The sequence below is a fragment of the Pseudopodoces humilis genome, chromosome 10 (genome assembly GCF_049639895.1).
Source record: "Pseudopodoces humilis isolate 2021_Gansu_Grassland_sample_001 chromosome 10, ASM4963989v1, whole genome shotgun sequence".
NCBI classification, from domain to species: Eukaryota; Metazoa; Chordata; class Aves; order Passeriformes; family Paridae; genus Pseudopodoces; species Pseudopodoces humilis.
The window spans coordinates 1,246,727-1,266,692 of record NC_142209.1 but is presented as its reverse complement, the minus strand read 5'-3'; the positions used below and the strand labels follow the sequence as shown (position 1 = coordinate 1,266,692).

At 42.8% G+C, this 19,966-nt stretch overlaps 1 protein-coding gene across 3 annotated transcripts in view; it reads left to right on the top strand.

Moving 5' to 3' along the window:
- The window catches only part of DNM3 (dynamin 3), a 169,390-nt gene that overhangs the window by 138,322 nt on the left and 11,102 nt on the right, over window positions 1-19,966 (top strand). For all 3 annotated transcript variants that reach the window (XM_088060307.1, XM_005528661.2, XM_088060306.1), the window contains 3 exons: window positions 7,151-7,315; window positions 11,286-11,512; window positions 12,113-12,346. In XM_088060307.1, the coding sequence (XP_087916433.1) occupies window positions 7,151-7,315; window positions 11,286-11,512; window positions 12,113-12,346 (626 nt within the window). The remainder of the gene's footprint in view (window positions 1-7,150; window positions 7,316-11,285; window positions 11,513-12,112; window positions 12,347-19,966) is intronic.

Below are 19,966 nucleotides of genomic sequence, written 5' to 3'. Positions count from 1 at the left end.
TCACATGTCCGGCTGATGCCTCCACCCATTGATTGCCTCCTTCCACAGCAAATGATCCTATTCCCCTCACAATTAATGGATCAGGCTGCTGTCTCTGGGAATGTGTTTCATGCATTTGGTAACAAATCCACAATAAATTTCAGCCTGAACATCATCTGACCACACTTCGTGTCATCATCATCATCATCATCATCATCATCATCATGACTTGAATTCCAGGGTAACTCACCACGTTTGCAATATCCACTGACATCCTTCTACACTGAAATAATAGCAAATGCTGTGCCAATAATATCTCATATCCTAGATTTTTATTTTTATTTTTTGGTAATGTGCTCTGCTAAGTATGAGGCACTTCATGTGTTGTTATGACAGGGAAATTCTTTGACTGAAAAGTTTGCAAATTCCAAAGTAGTATTTGTTTTATAAACAAAGGTGCTGTTTTCCTTATGCCAGCCTCTTTCTGCTTTTGCTTGTCCAGCAGTCTCTTCTGAAAGGCATGAAGCAGCTGTTGGCCCCCAGTCAAAACTTGCAGTGCAGGGTGGGTTATGTAAAAGTCCTTTGTGTGAGAGGTGTACATGGCAGCACATGGTGAAACTGAAGTGCAGATTCTTTGAGGGGAGAAAGCCATTCACAGCAAGGTTTGATTTTTCACTCGATTTTTGCACAGAACAAAAAGTAGAAGATACTGTAATTTTTTTATTTTTTTGGTATTTTCAGGAATCCCTCTTCTTGTTGCAATGTGGTGGGCAATTTCACACCACTCTGCACCCAGCAGCACCCTCTGGATGGAAGGGATGTGAGAGGCTGCCTATTTTTCTCAAGGAAAAATCTCTCTGTACCTAGGTTTTTTCTGAGGGATGCTGCTCTAATCCTTGGAAGAGATTTGCAGCTCTCCTAGTCCATCTATTTCTGTGCTTCACTGTGTTTACCATATAACACTTTCCAAATACTTATTTGACATATTTTGCTGTTTGCAAAGACGTTCATCTCTACCCTTCCACAAGTGATTTCTTTTGAACACTTCAATCCTAATTTATCTTACCTTTTGTCTTCAGGTAATATTTTACAGAGCCCTGAGCAATATTCAATGGGCTCCTGTGGACACTCTCAAAATGTTCCTTAAATTTCTGGTGGTGCAATAAGCAGCACTGGATGCACAATTCTTGTACTGATTTTGTAGTAGCCAGACATTTATTGAATCATGCTCAGTTTATGTTGCACTGTGGGCACAGCTCCTTTCCTGCTGAACTGCTCCTGAAGTGGCCATTCTCACACTCTGTGTTTATAAATGATTTATTCCTGCCTAAGGAACCCCGTGGTGGCATTCTTGGGGTGTCCTGTGCAGGGCCAAGGGTTGGACTTGATGATCCTTGTGTGGGTCCCTTCTGTGAGGACTGACAGTGCTCAAATAAGAGATTTTGAGGCTTCAGGCTCTAGCTTGAGCCTGTGGGAAACTGAGTCACACAACTCTCTCCCTCTGGCCTGAGAAATCATAAGAAGGAATCCCAACAGTCCTTGGAGAAGGAAAACAACCTTTGCAGGTGTTGTTTGTTCCTTGTTGTTTGCTTGTCAGAAACGGCCCAGGGGTGTTGTTCCAGCTGCCCAGTGATGGTGATGGGTTGGTTTCATGAGCAATGAGAGTTTTACCTTCTCAGACCTGCTCAGAGCTGTCTATAAAAGAAGATCTGGAAGAATAAAACTGGAGAGTCTGTGTGGTCACTTTGCCACAGTGTGACACCCTTCCAGCTGAGGAGAATCTGTAAAGTCAAATACTTCCCATTCACAATGAATTTATCTAAATTTTCAACCTGTTTCTCTAGGCTGTTGTGAACTCTGGTCCTGTCATCTAACTTGTCTACATCCCCTTCCAGTTTCTTCTCATTCTCATTTATGTAGTAAACCCAGGCTATAACCCACCATCCTGAGCATTAAGACTTTAATAAGCACATTACAAACCACAGCCCATATGAAAGTCCCCTTGATAGAGTTCTCCAGTTTCCAGCGAGCCATTGACAGCTTTTCTATGGCAATGAGCATCCAAGAGAAACTGCAGGGAAAGCACACTTCCATTAATGAAAATGTCACTTGAGATTGTGTCAGAAAGCTTTGCTGAAGTCTGAAATGGGTGGTATCTGTGTTATTACCCCTAAGATCTGAATCCCTGCTCTAAAAGGAGATTGGATTGATTTTCAATCTATTAAGAATCTATTCAATCTATTAAGAACTGTGAGATGGAAGTAAATCCAGATTTCTTGGAGTTCTGGTAATACATCATTCCTCTCAGTCTCACAGCTCCAAATCAGCTTCATGATGGAATGAGGCAGGGAGAGAGAGCCTGACAGGATCTGGGATGGTTAAAGCCATGGAGCCACCTGGGGAACAGTGTGTGGATTCTGCAGGAGGATTTAGCTGATGGTCTGAACTGGGCAGTGTCTGGAACAACAGAGAAGAATCACAGTAATTGATGGCTCAGGCTAATCTGGAGAGTGAAATACTTGTGAACCAAATTGCACTCATTCTTCTGGGAGCTGTGAAGTGAGAGAGATGGGGTGTGTGCAGTTCAGGGCTGCTCATGGAGGCACAGCAGCTGAAAGGAGCAGCCTGTGGGTGGCTCACTAAAGGGAGCAGCAGTACAAAGTCAGGACATGCTGAAAGCATGGAAGAGAGTGGCAAAGTCACCCTCTGTGAGGGAAAAGGCCAGCTTCCAAGCTACCCGGGAAGTGTTCTTTTTCTGCTGCTTGCTTTGTTGTAAATACACAAAAGTATTGTCATTTACTTGTGGTTCCTTCCAGTAAGAAAACCTCACTGTGTGAAGCCATCATGTGGTTTCAGCAGTCCTCTGGCAAAAGGCACACTATGTACAGCTGAGAGGATCTTAGCTAAATTATATATCCAGCATCAAAGTGCAATGAAGAGAGAATCAATTGTAAAGATTTAGGGAAAAGCAGGGGGGGTTAGGACAACTGCAGTGTGCTGAGTGTTGGTGCATTAAAGAAAAAACTTACTTGGACAGGAATACATAAAACAGATTTTATATGTATTTTCAGCAGCTGTGAATTAATCTGGCTGGCATAATTAATTCTCAGGTGGTCATTGTTGTTATGAACTTGGAACTGTAAATGAAAGAGCTGAAAGCAGCTTTTAAATGAGCCATTTCTTCCTGCAGCCATGGACATATTTCTTACTGTACCGAGCATGGCTTTGCTGCTGCTCTGATTTTTACCCTTGAGTCAGTTACCTTCCCGTCTGCTTCCTCGTGGTCATTGTTAATAGAATGGCTCTTTGATTACAGAAAATTGGTTGATACACTTCTCTAATGAAAATGCTAGACAAATGCTCCTTCTTGGAACTGACATCAGGAATGTTATACAAGACATGCTTAAATATGCTGGCAGCTGCCCTGAATGTAATGAAATCATGGAAATTAGAAGTATCGCTCTCTCTGTGTGGCCAGCTCAGGACTGTTTTCAGTGTGTTACCCAGTTTTGCTGTGAATTTTAAAAGGAATCACTTTTCATTAAATTTCCCTGGGACATTCCTTATGAACTTGCTTATAATTTCTACAATCAGAAGAATGACCCTGATATCCTAAGGTATTACTCCTTTGTTTTGGATTGCACACAGTTCCTTGTGCCTGCATCCCCAGTACCACACTAAATCATTCCCCCTGCAGCAGAGAGTTTCCAATCTTCAGAAGATCAATAACTTTTCTGGAAGAAAGGATGAAATCCTATTCCCACTGCAGCCAGCAGTAAAATTCCCACAAACTTAAGTGGTTTGGATTTCACAGGCAGTTTTTAGTCTGCTCTTGTAAGATACATTAGTTAATCCTTAACACACTCCTCGTACAGGAGGTGTCTAAATGCAGGGAAGTTGCAGAGGAGCAGTGGTGTACCTTGGGTTTCAGTAGCAGCTCTTTATGCAGGGATCACAGAGCAGCTTCTGAAAGACAGGTGAGACCACAGCAGAGTGCAGGGGATGGATATTTTTAATCTCCTGAAGTGCAGGGAGCAGAAGGGAAGGATGTCTGTGGCTGTGTGGAAGATTACATGGAAGCACCACCCTGGCTCCCACACTGGTTTCTCTTCATCTGTGGTTTTTTCACCTGTTGCTTCCTTGTAGCCTTGCTGTGTTTTCATCACATACCCCTGATTTAGAGTTTTCCCAGATGAATTCATTTCCTTTAGCTGTTTTTTAGCATTCTAGCTTCTTCCTTAGCTTCTTTGTTGGTGGTTTACGGAACTCCCTAAAGTGATTGCATTTGCATTCCTTTGAAGTAGTAAGATTCCTTTCCTGTCAACAATTAATAGCAGTATTAAGCAAGAGTCAACTGACTAAAAACTTAGTCCAGGTTCATGTGCTGTCACTTAACACTTGGTGTTGGAATTAGTGAGTTCTGGCTTGGGATGAGGAGCTGAAAGGGCTGGGGCTGCCTTGGCTGCTGGGAAAGGAGGCATGGAAACTTGTTTGAACCTTCTTCCTTCTCCTTTCCTGCAGTGGTCAGAAAGCTGGGAGGGTTTGCTCCTGTGTTTGATTTGGGTTTATTCATTGAGCAGACTTTGAGTGCTGTAAGAAAGAGTGGCAGGGGCTTGGGCTGAAGATGGAGTCACTGTGAGGCTCAGAGAGACAAGAGCTGTTGTAAAAGAATGGCCTGGAGGTGGAAAAGGGCATCTCTGTCACTTGTGATGCCCAGCCTTACCAGGCAACCTCACTTCTGGCTGCTGCTGCTGGCACCGAGCAGAGGCTGCTGAGAAAAGAAAGCTTTTTAATGCTTGGAGGTGTCCTGGAGGGCACAGAAATCTGCTGGAAGCAGATTTCCATCTGCATGATGCGATGCAAACAAGATGGTTTCTGGCATGAAAAGCCTTCAGTTGAGACATCAAATCATTAGAAATACTATGGCCAGAAGCTTTCATAATAAATTACTGTAAAGTCATGAAAGATTGATCTTTTTTGATTTCAGAGAAAATAAATCAACAGTATGAAGTCAGCTCTGTTACAGTTTCAAACAAGAGACTCTTACCCTTTGCCTTAAAGATCAGAGACAAATTACTATTTTTACTTTACATTCTCTTGATGAGGATAATGATAAACATCTGTCACTTTGCTGCTTAGCCAGTTAGGAATCTTACTGCAATCTGTAATTTAAAGAGTAAAAAAAAAAAAAAGGAAAAAAAATACTTGAATAAACTGCACTTTATATAGACAGCAAAGAAGAAAAGAAAGAGAATAGATGTGAAATACAGGGGAACTGGGGAGAGGGCATTTTTGGTCTGCAGTTACTTGGCTGAAATCTGCAGATATATGATAGATGTATGATTTTTTATTGAATTGGTATTTCACAAGGAAAATTACCATTTTTTTTTTTTTCTTTAGACATGGAGGCTAAGGAAAATAATCTTTGCACTGTGATTTTTGGCTATATGCAGTTTATTAACAAAAAGATTAAGGTTTATAAGGTAGTGCCTACCTGTGCTACAGCATTGAAAACCCTGTTTTCATCAAGAGCTCGTTCAGCATCCTCCACACTCAAAAGATTTTTAGGAAGCACTCTAATTATTTTTAAAGATCAGCTGCTTTTCCAGTAATTCACCTGTACTTTTGCAAGCTCTTTTACAAACACTCTATTTTGTTTCTACATGGTACATGGGGTTTTATTTCTTAACAAAACTCAAACACATCACAAGTACACCATTTCATTTAGGCTGGACTGCCCAAGCTGTATAAAAGGTTACAAGTGGTCTATCTGCCAGTGCTTTGTGAGCAGAAGCAGACCCTGCACTAGGACATGAAACCAGGAATCCCTTCTTGGCCCAGTTTCCTGCAGGGAGAAAACTCTTTGGTGTGACATGTTTGCATATTTAGCACTAATGGCCTTTCACTGGTGGGTTTGATACCGATCTCAGCTGCTCCAGAAATCTTTAAAGCACCAGGCACGTGCCAGTTTTAGCAAAAAGCTCTGTTGTAAATGGAGCTGTGCTGGCAGGGCTGATACAGAACTCGTTCTTCTCATGGGCTTCTTCAGTTTTTGCAGTGCTTTCTGTTTCTTTGTGTTCTTCACGTGCAAGGCCAGGCTGGATGAGCAACCTGGGCTGGTGGGAGGTGTCCCTGCCTGGAAGGAGATGAGCTGCAAGGCTACTTGCAACCCAAAGCACTTTGTGACTCTAGGATTTTATGCTTCTAAATACCCACAGAACAGTTTTATATTTTTATAGTTTGTGCTAATAATGATCTGAGGGTTGTTTTCAGGATGAAGTATTACATCAGAGTTTGGGGAACGTTGTTCTTTGTACTGTCTGGGTAGAAATTCCATTCTTTTGGCATCTTAGAGCCTCAGACAGCAGTCTGATTTTCACCAAAAAGGCTACTACTTCTTTTTTTTTAAGGTTTTCCTATATTTATACAGGCCAGACTGAAGCAAAGTATAGGCCTTTTAGCTTCCAGTTAAAGTTCCTGGTATTTAATTATGTCAGCTGTTTACATACAAATAAGGTTTATTTCTGTCCAATGAAAAAGAGACCTCAAATACATAATCCAGCCTTGAGCATTGGAAGCAATGATGCTTTTGCTGTTATCTTTTATAAACTCTTTGTTTATATAGGTGCTATTCACATCTAACAAGTCTGAGACTGATCTCAGATTTTTTGTGACAAAATTTGTCACAAATGGGTCAGCCTTAAATAAGAGGGGTGGGTTTAACCCACAGAAGGGTAAAACTCAAAATCCAGACTTGTGGTGCTGCTTTCTTGCATGGGTCCAGCTGGCTAGATGTGAATGGTAAAAGATTTGATAGTAAGTATTGCAGTAAGTGATCTGAGAGAATCTCTTGATGTGACATTTACCACTGTGAGTCTTTACTCTTTATTGTCTTTACTAAACTTTCTTTAACATAAAGTTAGAAATTTGTGTGGAAATACATACATGTACTTTGTGCAAAAAGTCTCATTTGGCATTAAAGATAAGTTCATGGTGCTGAATACTAATGTGAAACAGGCCAAGACTTCATATTTTAACCTGTGGATAGTCTTTGTATACAGAGTTATGTTGCTGGATTACTACAGTTTAAGTCCAGGAGTTTTTCCCCCAATATATTTCAAGTTTACTGAAATTTGGAAGAATTTTTTTTATTTCTTTTTCTGCTTTGTAGACTGAAACTGAAGAGAATGGCCAAGCAGATAATTTTTCAATGGATCCCCAGCTGGAAAGACAGGTGGAGACAATTCGAAATCTTGTGGACTCCTACATGTCTATTATTAACAAATGTATCCGAGATTTGATACCGAAAACAATCATGCACCTCATGATCAATAATGTAAGTAGAATCCATGGTTCTAAATTAGTTCAACGTGTCTGTCAAATTTCTCACTCTCAAACACACCTCTGGAATAGAGCAGCAACAGCAGGTACTAGAGAGAAGAATAAATGTCACATTTGTAGACAAAATATTCCAGTATTCCATAGTACTTGGAAGTTCTGCAGCCTTCTCAAAGGCTGGCACATTGCCTTGAGTGCTTATCCCAAAATCCTAAAGACTGAATTAATTTAATTTTAATCAGAACATAAGTTATTATTTAAAGGTAACTCGAGGTGGGGGTGGTTTTGATATAACAGGAAAAGGAATTGGGAGCTCCGTGTGGGCAGCCTGTGAGAGCAGCAGAGCAGAGTTGTGCTTCCCTTGATTTTCAATCTTCAGCCTTTGTCACGGGCTCATAAAGCAGTTCTTATTTTGTTTAGGTTTCTTTATATTTTCAGGTTACCATTTTCAAGGAATAAATCTGGAAGCTTTTGACACTGTTGTTTAGATAAGCAGATGTGGTTGGTTGATTTATTGTGTGTGTCTTTCTTAGATCTGAAGATTATTTGGTTAACAAAACAGCTTTGAGATACCATTGTTTTTCCACTGCAGTGGGATCTTGGCAGAGTTCTGAATGGACCTTGTTGAAAACTAAGCTTAATATTAGTGCCCCTGCTGCCATATAAATTACTAGTGGGAAGCACAGCCCCTGCTAGTTCTGAGCAGCACCGTTTCTGAGAGGTCATCAAACCAATCGGCCTTTACAAGTGCAATATGCTGTGAGGCAAATGTGATTAGAAGGTAGCATTTACTTTTGACTCAGAGCCACCTCTAGCCTTCATCTGATGGATTTCATTAGCCCTGTGGAATTTGTGTTGCACTTAAGAGTTAGGTGGTTGGACAGGAAATTTCAGTGGGATTTCTTGGCGTATTTAATATGAGCAGAATTTTTGCACGAGGGCAAGAGATTTTTCATTAACTTCTTCAGGTTTAGGGGAGTCAGGATCTAGGTAATGCTCCAGTTATGGGTGAAGTTCTAAAAAAAACCATGGGAACAATGGAGCTGCCCTTTTTTCTGGAAATCAGCCATGCTGTAGATTTCATAAATTGAGTGTGTGTCCTCACTGCTCTTTTCAGATCACTGCTAGCAGCTTGCTGCTTTGACTTAGCCTATCTCCAGTGCCCTTGGAAAAGGCTGGGGTTTAGCTTTCATTTCATAAACAGCAGAGCTCAGTGAGCAGTTGCTTTTGAAAGCTTACATTAAATTTTCTGCCACTCACCTCCTCATCTGGAATCATTTAGGGGTCTCTGAAGTGTGTGCATCCCTCAGAAGTAGATTACTGGAAGATTTCGTGCTTTCAGTCTCATCAGCTGTTGGTTGACATTGATAAAGCCTGCCAGGCTGGCACACAGAAACCACACACTAAAACATCAGCTACATTTCAGCTGACCTCATGGTCCCAAGCTGCATTTGGGCTTCCTAGTGAGCTGAGGCCTACACCTCCATCCTAGAGTTTAAATCTGTGGCAAAGAAAATATTTGAAAGAGCTGTGAAGAGTGACACTACAAGCATTAATGAATTTGTTTCTGTACAGCATAGGCAGTAAAATACCATATTGAATACAATAAAAATAGCAATTTTTAAAAATCAGGGTTATTGAAAAGAGAAAGAAATGGTTGAATTAAGAGTGTTGAGCCCTGCCAAAAGGTTATGCAAAGGTCTGGAAAGGAGCGGAGCTGTGATGGAAGGTGGGTCCTGTTAAGTTCTTTGGAGTATTCAGAAGTCCAACCCATCCACCAGGAGTTAAGTGAAAACACCCTCCCTCCCCCTTAATGAACATACTCTGTATTTTCTGCTGCCCCATCATGTTGCCTCCAAACCTCTGGAAACAAATCGATCCCAAGGAATTTGTTTCCATGACAATTGCAACCTCCCAAGTTTTCCTAGAACTTCCTTTCCACTTTGTGGGCCCATAAACAAGTAGTTATAATTCAAGGAAAGTATCAGATTCAAACTCAATGTAGAGAAAATAATTAGATGCTGTCCCTGAGCATAGTTCGGGGCCTAAGCCTACATTATTGTATTCCAAGTACATCCCTTGTTCTTCCCCTAGGCTGGATGTTGATTACATTAAAGGAAAATACATCTACCACACAGAATTGCATTGAGTTACCATTACCAATTCAAACATGCCCAAACTAAACACACGTACACAAATTTGTAGCTCATGGTGCCTTGGTATCCTGGATTATACAAGAAGGGTGGTCTTAAGAGTAGTCAATGAATGCTCCATAAACAGTGCTGATAGTGAGCTCAGCTGGGGAGAAAAACTCCAGAGGACTTGTTAGTGGCAAGCTGCAGCTCAGGGAATGGGTTGTGTTTGCATTCGAGGCAGTGCCATGTGTTGTCTTCCCCATTCCAGAGTGCCAGGGCAGATCTGGCATTTGGGTGCTTGCTACGGTTCAGCTTTGACTGCAGGCCTGATGTCTGTGAAGGAAAAGGTTTTAAATCGTTCCTGGGAGTCTGCTTTCCAGAGAGGAACAGACACGAGTAAGCATCACTTTCCCTTCCATTTCCAAGCTGGAGAAAGTGGCTCTGGTGGAAGATGTTCCTCTGTCTGGTACAGCACAGGAGGCTGATCCAAGAACCATCCTTAACAAAGCAGTCTTCCCTTTCCAGAGGAGTTCAGGGATTTACTCAAATCCTCTGCCAGTGACAGACAGGGACCTCTCATGATAATTGTCACAGGCTGATTTTTTTCAAACTGTAAGATATTTGTGGTTTAACAATGCGTTTACAATCAGCTCTGGCCTTAATCTAATTTTAGGACTTCTTTTTTTGAAGTGATGCCATTAAAATGCTCATTTCATCGAGCAGAATGTGATGCTGTTTAACTACGATATGTTTTTAATGTGGAGTTTTTGGCAATCACAAGGAAAGTAGTGTACTCTGGCTCTTGATCAGTACCATCTACTGGAAAACAGCGTGAAACTCATGGAAAAGTTTTGCAAGCTTTGCTAAGAATTGGTGCATCTCCTGTCATATGTGAATGGGAACTGACAGCCAAGGCCAGGCAATATGGTTTTGTTTCCCTGTGAGGTCTGTCCTGGCTGCCTGCTCCTTGCTGGTGACCAGGAAGGGTCCCATGCCTGCACTGTCTGACTGCTCTCACTGACCTCTAAACACAAACATTGCCTTAGTCTCACTGTCAGGCTTTAAATCACAAAACTAGCACAAACCCATGTGCGAACGGAGCTCAGGTTTATGTAATCAGAATCCTGGGAATGTATTATCATCAGTATCTCCAGCTCAAAAAAACTTTATGGAGCAAAGCACCAGATGAGAAATAGATCAGAACAGCAACAGAAGTCTCAAGTGCAAGGATTTAGTAGGTCAGCAGTTGGTCTATTTACCACAGTCTTATTTAATCAGAGTACCTCTAGCTTTTTATGTCTCCTAATGTGGCCCAGGTTTCCATAACCAGGGCAGGCATAGCAGGAAATCAATATAGTAAATTAGATTACTTGGAGACTTCTCCCTTCAATTTGAATGTGTGTGGATGGGTTATTCAGAATCTGACAGTCTTGCTGGAAATGAAAGACACTGTCTACAGTAGGGTAAATAGTTGCTAAGAAAGTAATTGACAGGTATGCCATAAAACCTGAAAATTCCCATTCCCTGGGGAATTTATATATGATGGTACTGCCACTTACTTCCCAGTCAGCCCTTTAGAAATGGCCCAGAATGCCAGCTGGCTCCTGGGAGCTGTTGGGAAACCTGTTAGAAATGAACTGTAAGCAGAGGTGTCATCTCAGAGATACAGAATTGCAGAGAACTGGTGTAAGGTAGCGAGAGAAACTGATTTAACCTCCTGCTTCCATTGATCTCCCCCTGGATTTGTTCAGCATTATATTTTCCATAGAGATTTTTATTTGTTTGGTGGTTTGGATTTTTATTTATTTTATTTTTTTGTGTGTGATGAAATAGGTAAAAGAATTTATCAATGCAGAGCTGCTGGCTCACCTGTATTCTTCTGAGGACCAGAACACTCTGATGGAGGAGTCAGCGGAGCAGGCGCAGCGGCGGGACGAGACCCTGCGCATGTACCAGGCCCTGAAGGAGGCTCTGGCCATCATCGGGGACATCAGCACCAGCACGGTCTCCACCCCTGCTCCCCCTCCTGTTGACGACTCGTGGCTTCAGCAGGCACGCAGGTGAGGAGCCTCAAATCTGCATCGGCACCAAATTCAGGACAGGCAGATGGAGTCGGCATCAGGAGCTCACTCCCTGCCTGTCTTTTGGGGAAGATGTTCTTCCAGGTCTTAATGACATCTGTGAGGAAACTGAAAACATTTTCCCATCTACGCCTGTTCTGGGGGATGTTTATGTGAGCACCAGACAGGATATTTGCCTTGCAAAAGATCATCCAGTGGAGTTACAGCTTTTCTGATGCTTCAAATAGCAGCTGCTTCTATCACCCCGTTTGTGTATCCACTTGGCCTCCCTTTGCAAGCTGTTAAAATAATTCAGCATCTCAGGCTCCGTGTCCTAGAAATTCCACTTATCAAAACATTATTAGGACTTGAATAATAAAATCCATTATATTTACCACTCTGCTTGTATGTTGTCAGTGGGAAACACGTGAGACTTAATCGTATGTGATCCTCTGACACTGACAGCAGAGGAAAATGCCAGTAAAAAACATCTGTCATAGGTTTCAACTTTTGTTTAAAGTAAAATAAAATACATCAAAGAGAACCCAAAACCCGAACCCCCACCTTACTGAACTTTTCAAATCTGTGCTATTTCACCAGATCACCTCCTCCAAGTCCTTCAACTCCGAGGAGACCTACACTGAACAATCCCCCAACCAGACCCTTATCTGGCCGAGGACCCGCTCCTGCAATCCCCTCTCCAGGCCCTCAGTCGGGGGCTCCCCCAGTCCCGTTCCGCCCTGGAGCTCTGCCTCCGTTTCCCAGCGCTGACGCCCATGGAGGACCTCCCCAGGTTCCCTCTCGGCCCAGCCGGGCTCCTCCCAGCGTGCCAAGGTAAGAAGTTGGGAGTTGCTGGTGGTGGCGTGGTTCTCTCCCTCTGGCACGACACAGACTCTGAGCCGCTACGTGGGCGGGAAGGCGAGCGCTGTCGTAGAGAAAGTCTTGTGGCAAAGCAAAACTGGGCATTCCCTGCACGGTCAAAAGGGTTTGAGGGAAGGGATTTTAAAATTTTTTAAATTGTTTGAAAAGATAGGGAGATTTCTTTCATTTTAAAAAATTCTAGTCAGTCAGTTGGAAGACCCTGCTTGGCTTACATGAAGAACTCCAGTTCTGGTTGAGAGAAGTCACCTTCCCCCACCAGGAGAGGGACAGGGGTAGAGCTCTTCACTTCTGCCCTTCTGAACCCTCACCAGAGGAAGCAAGGGCTCTCCTGGCAGAGAACAAGAGCAATTCTTGTAGAACCAGTGGAACAAACTGCTGGAGTGTGATTCTTGTCCCACAAGGCCAGTCATTTCCAGTCCCTAGTTGTCTGACAGAGTACATCATATGGTACCAAGCAATTAGTTAAGGAACAAGATTATCTTCAGTGTGTTATTTCCTTTCCTTGCCAGGGCTTTGCATTTAGCAGGACTTTTTAAAGTAGCTTTGCATATTGTATAATTTTCTATGGCATTAACTGCTTTTTTATATAAGTTATATGAATAGAATGTCCTTAATGTTTATTTTCACAATGATGTAATACACATAATCACTTATATATATACATATATATATATAAAAACCTCTGATTCTGAGGGATTCATTAACTTTCTAAATTATGAGAGGCGTGGGCAGATAAGGCAATGTTGGAACAAAGAGGTTTCTCCATTTTTGATAAATTAACTGTTACATTGAAAGTACTCACAGTTTGGGGAAAAAAGGGCCAGCTAAATAGGAACAAAAATAAAATGTGCACATTTTCAATTTTAAAAATGGTAATTGAGAAGAAAAGCTTTGGAGGTGAATTTTCTTTTAAATAGGTGAGATCTGTCGTAGTTGTCAGTAACTTAAATTTGAGGCTCAGTGTTTCTAATATAATTACCCTTTATAATAGAAAGCATAAATAAATGAGGTATATCAAAGGAATGAAGTATTTTTATAAATTTGCTATGAAAAGGGCATTGTTGCATCAATGAAGAACTCTTTCACCTTAGTGGATATCCTGTAGCTTGCAGTAGGGACCGCTGGGGACAAACCTGGAATTGCCTTTCCAAACTTACTGCTGGAAGAAGCCCAAGGATCATCCCCTCGCTGGGAGAAGCTGGGGCTGAGCCAGAGGGTGCTGGCCCTGCTGTTTCCTCTGTGCCATCAGAGGCCAGATGTGACGCAGGGATGAGGTGCAGTTTGCCAGCTGTGCTGCCAGAGAGAACCACGGCTCCCGACCCCCGCAAACCGGCGCGGCTCCTTCCCCCCGCCCGTCGTGCTCGTGCATGGACGCTGCTTTCCCCAGTGCCTTGCCAAGAGCATGTCTGATGATCATCTTTTTCATGCCAAAGTGATAGGTGGGCTGGAGACCAGAAAGGAATTTTCTAGCACTCAAAAGACACATGGGTAAGCAGCCTGGGAACGACTCGGTTCGGGAGCGCCACTGGTGGCATGAAAAGCAGTGGCGGATAAAGGAGGTCAGTGATTTTAAAATACTGTAGCTGGATACTGAATTGAATGTGAGACTGCCTGACATTTTTGTGGAAAAAAATAATCTGCAATACACATCTTCTGGACTGGATCCTGGTTCTCTTTTTTAGAGCTACGAAAGCCTCAGACAGAAAAAAAAATCTCAACTTCTAAAGAATGAAGGGAGGGTTTTCACCATTCTGCCAAAACTTCAGGTTTCTCCTGCTGACTAAACCTGGAGGGAGGAAATCTCAGGGAAGGGGCTGCAGGGGAAATCACCTGAGGGGGACAGTGTGGCCAGCTCCTGCGCCTATTAAATGTTTCTCTTGAGCCCTGGAATTTCAGCTACGCTTGGTCTGGTTTTAATAACAGCCTTTGCAGGATCATAGGAAATTGACTCAGAAAATGGGTCTGAGATATTAAAAGGGAAAAAAGGAGTTTTGAGGAAGAGTTCTTGTGGAAACTTGAGCTTTTTCTGTGACTTATTTTTGAACTGGGGCTCTGTGCTCTGATTGTTCCACCACCATTTTCTGCAGTGATTCCTTGAAGTGTTGGGATCTCTCTTATCTAGGGAAATAGTTTAGCTTCCTGAGGAGAAAGTAGTCTTTTTAAAGTTTATCTCATTTTCCAAAGGAGCTTTCTGTTGCAGCCCCTGTCCCTGTCACATGGAGCTGAAAATCCTGACATGCTGAAGAAATACAAAGTTCCCATTTTCTCCTGTTCTGCCTTAAGAAAAAAAGATCATTTTCAGGGGTTAAGACTTGGATTGTGTCCTTGTCCAATGAACAGATTTAGCACACGTTTGGTGAGGAAAATTTGGCACCTTACTGTGAGATACAGCCCCTGTCATTGAAAACACAATTTTTTTCTTCTACTTTATTAGCATTTAATCAAAGGAATTGTACAGAAATGGTGAGCTCTCAGCATTTTCTCACTGTTCCTCCCTTAATGTACAGGGAAAGGAAAAGAGCTAGGAGAGCAGGAAATCATTTTCTTCCCTGCTTCACTCTGATTCTAAAGCTGGTTTGGGTTATGTGCTCCGAATATTTCTGTAAGGAAACAGAAACTATTTGCATGATACATGCCTCTTTTAATTAATCCCACTTGAGGTGGGTGGATCTCTCCCAGCAAAGCCTGTGAGTAAAGGCCCCTGGCTTTAAGGGCTTGATGCCAAAGCATATATGATTTGTGAAATATTCCCCACTGCCAGAATCTGGATTATTACCCCTCTCTCTTAAAAGGCTTCAGTAGTATTTTGAAAGAAAATGCAGCTGTGTGCTTGCTTTGGTGAGACGGCTTTAGGCAGGCACCAGGAGCACTTCAGCTTACCCTGATGTGTGCTTGCCTGCCTGTGTGGAAAGGCTGATCTCCACCAATTTAAGTTCTACTGTGGATGCTTGATATTTAGCTTTTGAATGTCCTGAATGGGAATCTCAGCTTGGCACGAGGAAAACAATTGAATTGGCAATGTTTTTTCTGCTGGCAGCAAAGGCCCTGGTGTTTGTGGGGTGGGTGGAAGGGTGCTGCCCTTTTCTCCGTGTCCTGCTCTGAATCTTGTGGATTCACCAAGGCTTTCCCAACCAACAGATGGTTCCTCACTTTGTCACTGAGACAAACGTGACCCCCCAGGATGTGAAGCCCTGGAGCACTTGTGTCACCCTCAGGCAGGCTGGGGCTGCTCCCCAGGGCTGGGGCTGCTCTTTACACCTGAGGCAAGACATTATTCTCTCTTGGGGAGAGAATTCACGTTGTGCTGCTCACATACTGTCCCTAGAATTTACTCCCACCCACAGCCAGCCAGCAGGGAAGGGCTGGTGGCAGCTCTGCAGCTCCCCTTTGTAATGCCACTGAGGCCAATTCCATCACTGCTGTGTTGGTAGCTAATCTAGATGTAAGCCATCATTACATATTTCTGCCAGACTGGCACAAAAAGGTACTTTTTTACCTGACAGTAATTAGAAATTTTCAGACCAAGTCAGGAGCAGTGCAGAAAGCATTACTGGCTGACTTCTCCCAGCCCACAGGCTCCCACTCAGCTCTTTGATTGCCAAATATCAACCATTCATGAAGTTTTCTCTGATGGATTTTTATGGATTAGCGTTCTTTGAAAAGATTTCATGAAATGTCTAACCCTGTGCATTGAATGATAAGGGGATTCTGTGCAAAAATTGCACATGATCCTCTGAATAAAATCTGTCACAGTGCATAGGCATATAAGGCCAGAAGGGTTATCCTGCCTGAGCCTGGGAATCTTCTTTCTCCTGAAAGTTTGACCTTGCAGCCTTAAAAGCTTACTACTGTATTTTTTAATGGAATATAAACTGCAATCAAATAGTCGTTGCACCAAATTCTTCTGGCAGGATGAGTGAGAGCCCACCTTAGTGTTTGCATGCTGACTTGGATGATCTTAATCTGAACACCCAAGTAGGAGAGCACAGCTCTCTCTCCTCTTTGAATGGATCTTTGGCAGAAGTTATAGTCAAAAAGTAAAGTCTGCAATTAGGATTGTTTCATGCAGGCAAAGAGACATAAGTGTTACATGGACAGAATTCAAAATCCTGCTGAACCTCAGGAGAAAAGAAAGCCAAAGAATAATTTAATTTCATTCTTCATCTCATGTCTGTGAGCAAAAGAATATACAGCTACACAGGCAAAGCCAGAGCCCCTCCCAGGGGGGAATACTGCCCTTCTCTAGTCAGTATGTTTCCAACTCTGCCTGTCTGAGGACCCCAAAATCACAAGACTTACGAGAATATCAGTTATTATTTCTGTGATTTCTGCCCAGAGGGAAGACAGCCCTGTGTAATTTGTTACCAGTCTAAAGTACATCTCTTGTTGAAATGCACACCCAGTAATATGTTACTTCTGCTGCTGGCTGCTTCAAGCAGCTGCAGACTCCATTTATTTTCTCTTATCTCTTAGAAAGAAGCTCTGCATTTTCCCCTCCTCCACTGGGTCCTTTTTCACTATTTCCCCTTTTTTCTCAGCCTTTCCCTCTCTGTCCCTTTCTTGACCATCCTGTTTGCTTCCTCTTTCACCTCCTCCTTTCACTTGGTTTCCTGCCTGGTACATTTGTCTCCCTTCCCCACATATTCCTTCCTTTCCTTCTCACCATCTTGTCTTGGTTTCTTTCCAACTTATCCGTTCCCTGCCACCTTTGTAAATCTATCACCTTGGCATTTCTGCCTTTTAGAGTTTTTCAGACAGTTTTTAAACCACAGAATGCAATATTTGGCAATCTTTCTTAGCAGCAGCCTGGTGGCAGTGGCTGTGACAACCATCAGGAACATGAGCTCCACTGCTTGGGGCAGTCACATTGCCAGGTGCAAACCTGGGCTCATCTTGCAACTTTGGTCATGGAATAGAATCAAGAATAGAATCACAGAATCATTTGGTTTGAAAGGGACCTTTAAAAGTCATCTAGCCCAAGCCCCCTGCAATGAATAGGGACAACAGAAGCACTGAAAGAAGGAGCATTCTTCATGAGGATAAGTATTGGAGGGCTTTGCCAGAAAGCAGGTTGTAAAAACATTTAAAACGTCACAATACAGCAAGTCTGGAGTCAAAATTCATAAGAAATTTGAAATGGCATTTACATAGAGCTGATTCTTCAGCTGCCTGAGCTGCAATGCCATGAGAGATGCAGGAGAGTCTTCACTTCTGCTGCAGGAGCTTCAGTGATTGCTGCCCCTAAAAGGATGGCTCTCTTTCAGACTGGCAATAGGATTTTGTTACTGCCTTCCTTTACATTCCTCTCCCCCAGATGACTGTCCTGAAGATGGAGGAGAACAAAGTTCATGGGATGCCAGACATTTACAGCCTGGGTACCATGTCTGCTGCCACTGACTCTTAACTTCTCTCAGCAGCTCCCTTCATCAGCCAGAGGCAGGCTGTTTATATCTTCAGTGGCCCAGGAATTTTGTGATGGGCAGTTCACAAAACTGTCAATGGCAGTTGAACAAAAGTATCTGAAGAATCACTTGTTCTGCATAGGGTTGAGGTTTGATCTATCTACTGCATCTCAGGTAGCTGTAATCATCTTCAGTGTTGTTCCTGAACTACTTGCTCCTGCCTTATTCAACAAAAAATTGCTTTAAAACAAAGTGATATCCAGTTGGGACTGTTGCAAGTCACTCTAAAAGTTCAGCAGAGAGGATCTGGCAGTGAAATGGCTTTTCATCACTCTCAGTCTAGACCAGACCTATGTGGTGAGGAAGGGTAAGTTAAAGAGATGCAAGATGGGGGAAGACAGAAAAACAAGGAACCTGAAAAGCACTGAAAGAAGTGATTCTGGAATAAAGATGATGTTGCAAGTGCAGTCTTCAAACAAAGCTGATGCACTGAATGAATTTTAGCAAAAATTTGAGTTTGGTTTGGTTTTGGTTCTTTTTTTTCTTCCTTTTCTCTCTCATGACACTGTTAGTAGAAGGAGGTGGTTTGATTTTTAACATCTCTCTACTTGAGGAAAGTAGAATCAAGCAATAGCAGTTGTTTGACAGAAATACAGGAACCTGAAGATGTGTTTTGTCCCAAGAAATTACTTAGTTTCATAACGGAGTCGTTTAATAACAGTTGCCATGGAGGCATTGCAGGATTAGAGCGACAGTGTTGAGCAGGGAATTCCTGTCTTGTCTGAAAGCAGTGCATTTCTAGGCTGCCTTATGCTAGAAGAGAAAACATCTGAGAGTAAACAGAGAGAAACAGTGATGATTTGAACTTCCTGCACCTGCAGGCATCTTGAAAAGCTGTCTTGAAACTGTCCTGCCCCTGCGAGCTGTATTGGATCAGTAGTGAATGAGGGCACTCCATGGCTCCATTAACAACTGTGGTAATCCCATTAGCTGGCATCATGGACAAGAAGAGGTGCAACTCCAGCTGGAGGTGACAGCCAGGACATTTGCTCCCCTTCTTGCTCCAAGCTAAGTCAAGAGGAGAGAGGCAACAAGGCAGAGGAAGGTCAAAGCCGAGTAGGAAGGAAGAAGAGAGATGTGCTCAGAACTGGGGTGCGTGGTTCACACTGCTGGCAAACAGTGCAGCTACACACAGAGCAGTGCACAGCTCCTGAGATGAGATCAGATGTTCTTCCTGCTGATTTTGTGGCCCTTCTGTTGTCATCTTCCATGAACAGAACAGCACTCTGAACATTCCCACTCAGCACCCCTAACTTGCTCTTCTTTATGGCCACTTGTGACCTTCTGGACCATCCTAACCCAGGGTTTCTGAAAGGTTGGGACAGTATTCCACAGATACACTGCACACTTACTTACTTCACATGTTCCCTGCTGAAGGGCAAACAAGAACACACAGTTTCTTAAGAATAATAGTCTGTCTCGGTCACTTCGTTGAATTAATTTTGTGTTTATTCAAGCTGAGCTTTTCATATGACACATTAATTCCCTGAAATGACTAATTTGAAAATGCAGTGTTCACATAAACATACAATATATTTGTATGTGTGTGTGATGGATGTTAATTTATTACGGTCATATAGAAAACGTAGCTTGAGTTGTGGATAATAAATTATTCTGCTGGAACATCGTATTTTGGACCACTTTGCCTCTGAAAGGAGTATCTGTATTAAGTTAAATCACACACAGTGGAACCTCACTAACCCCAGTGCTTTTAAACAGTGCAAGCCTTTGAATTGATGGAGATTTATACTGCTGCAGTGCAGTGGTGGCCAGTGGAAGGCCACATTCTTCCCATTCACTCTTTTTTTGGTTTTGTTTCTTTCACTTAAAAGAAATAGATACCTGATAAAACAGCATAATCTGATAATCTTAACTTGCTTATACTGCACAAAAAAAATTCTTCCACGGAGAGAGCACTGTGCAGCTGGGTGATCTGCAGTTTTGGGGTTCAGCTGTAGGGCCAGCCCAGTCCCTGGCAGTGCAGTCTGAGCACGCCCTCTGTGCATTTGTTGAGCCTGAGTTGAGCTGGAGAGCTGCTCCAGAATTACCAGGCACCCTCAGAAGCTGTGCTCCGTGCCTGAGGGCTTCCCTTCCTGACCTGCCCAGCGAC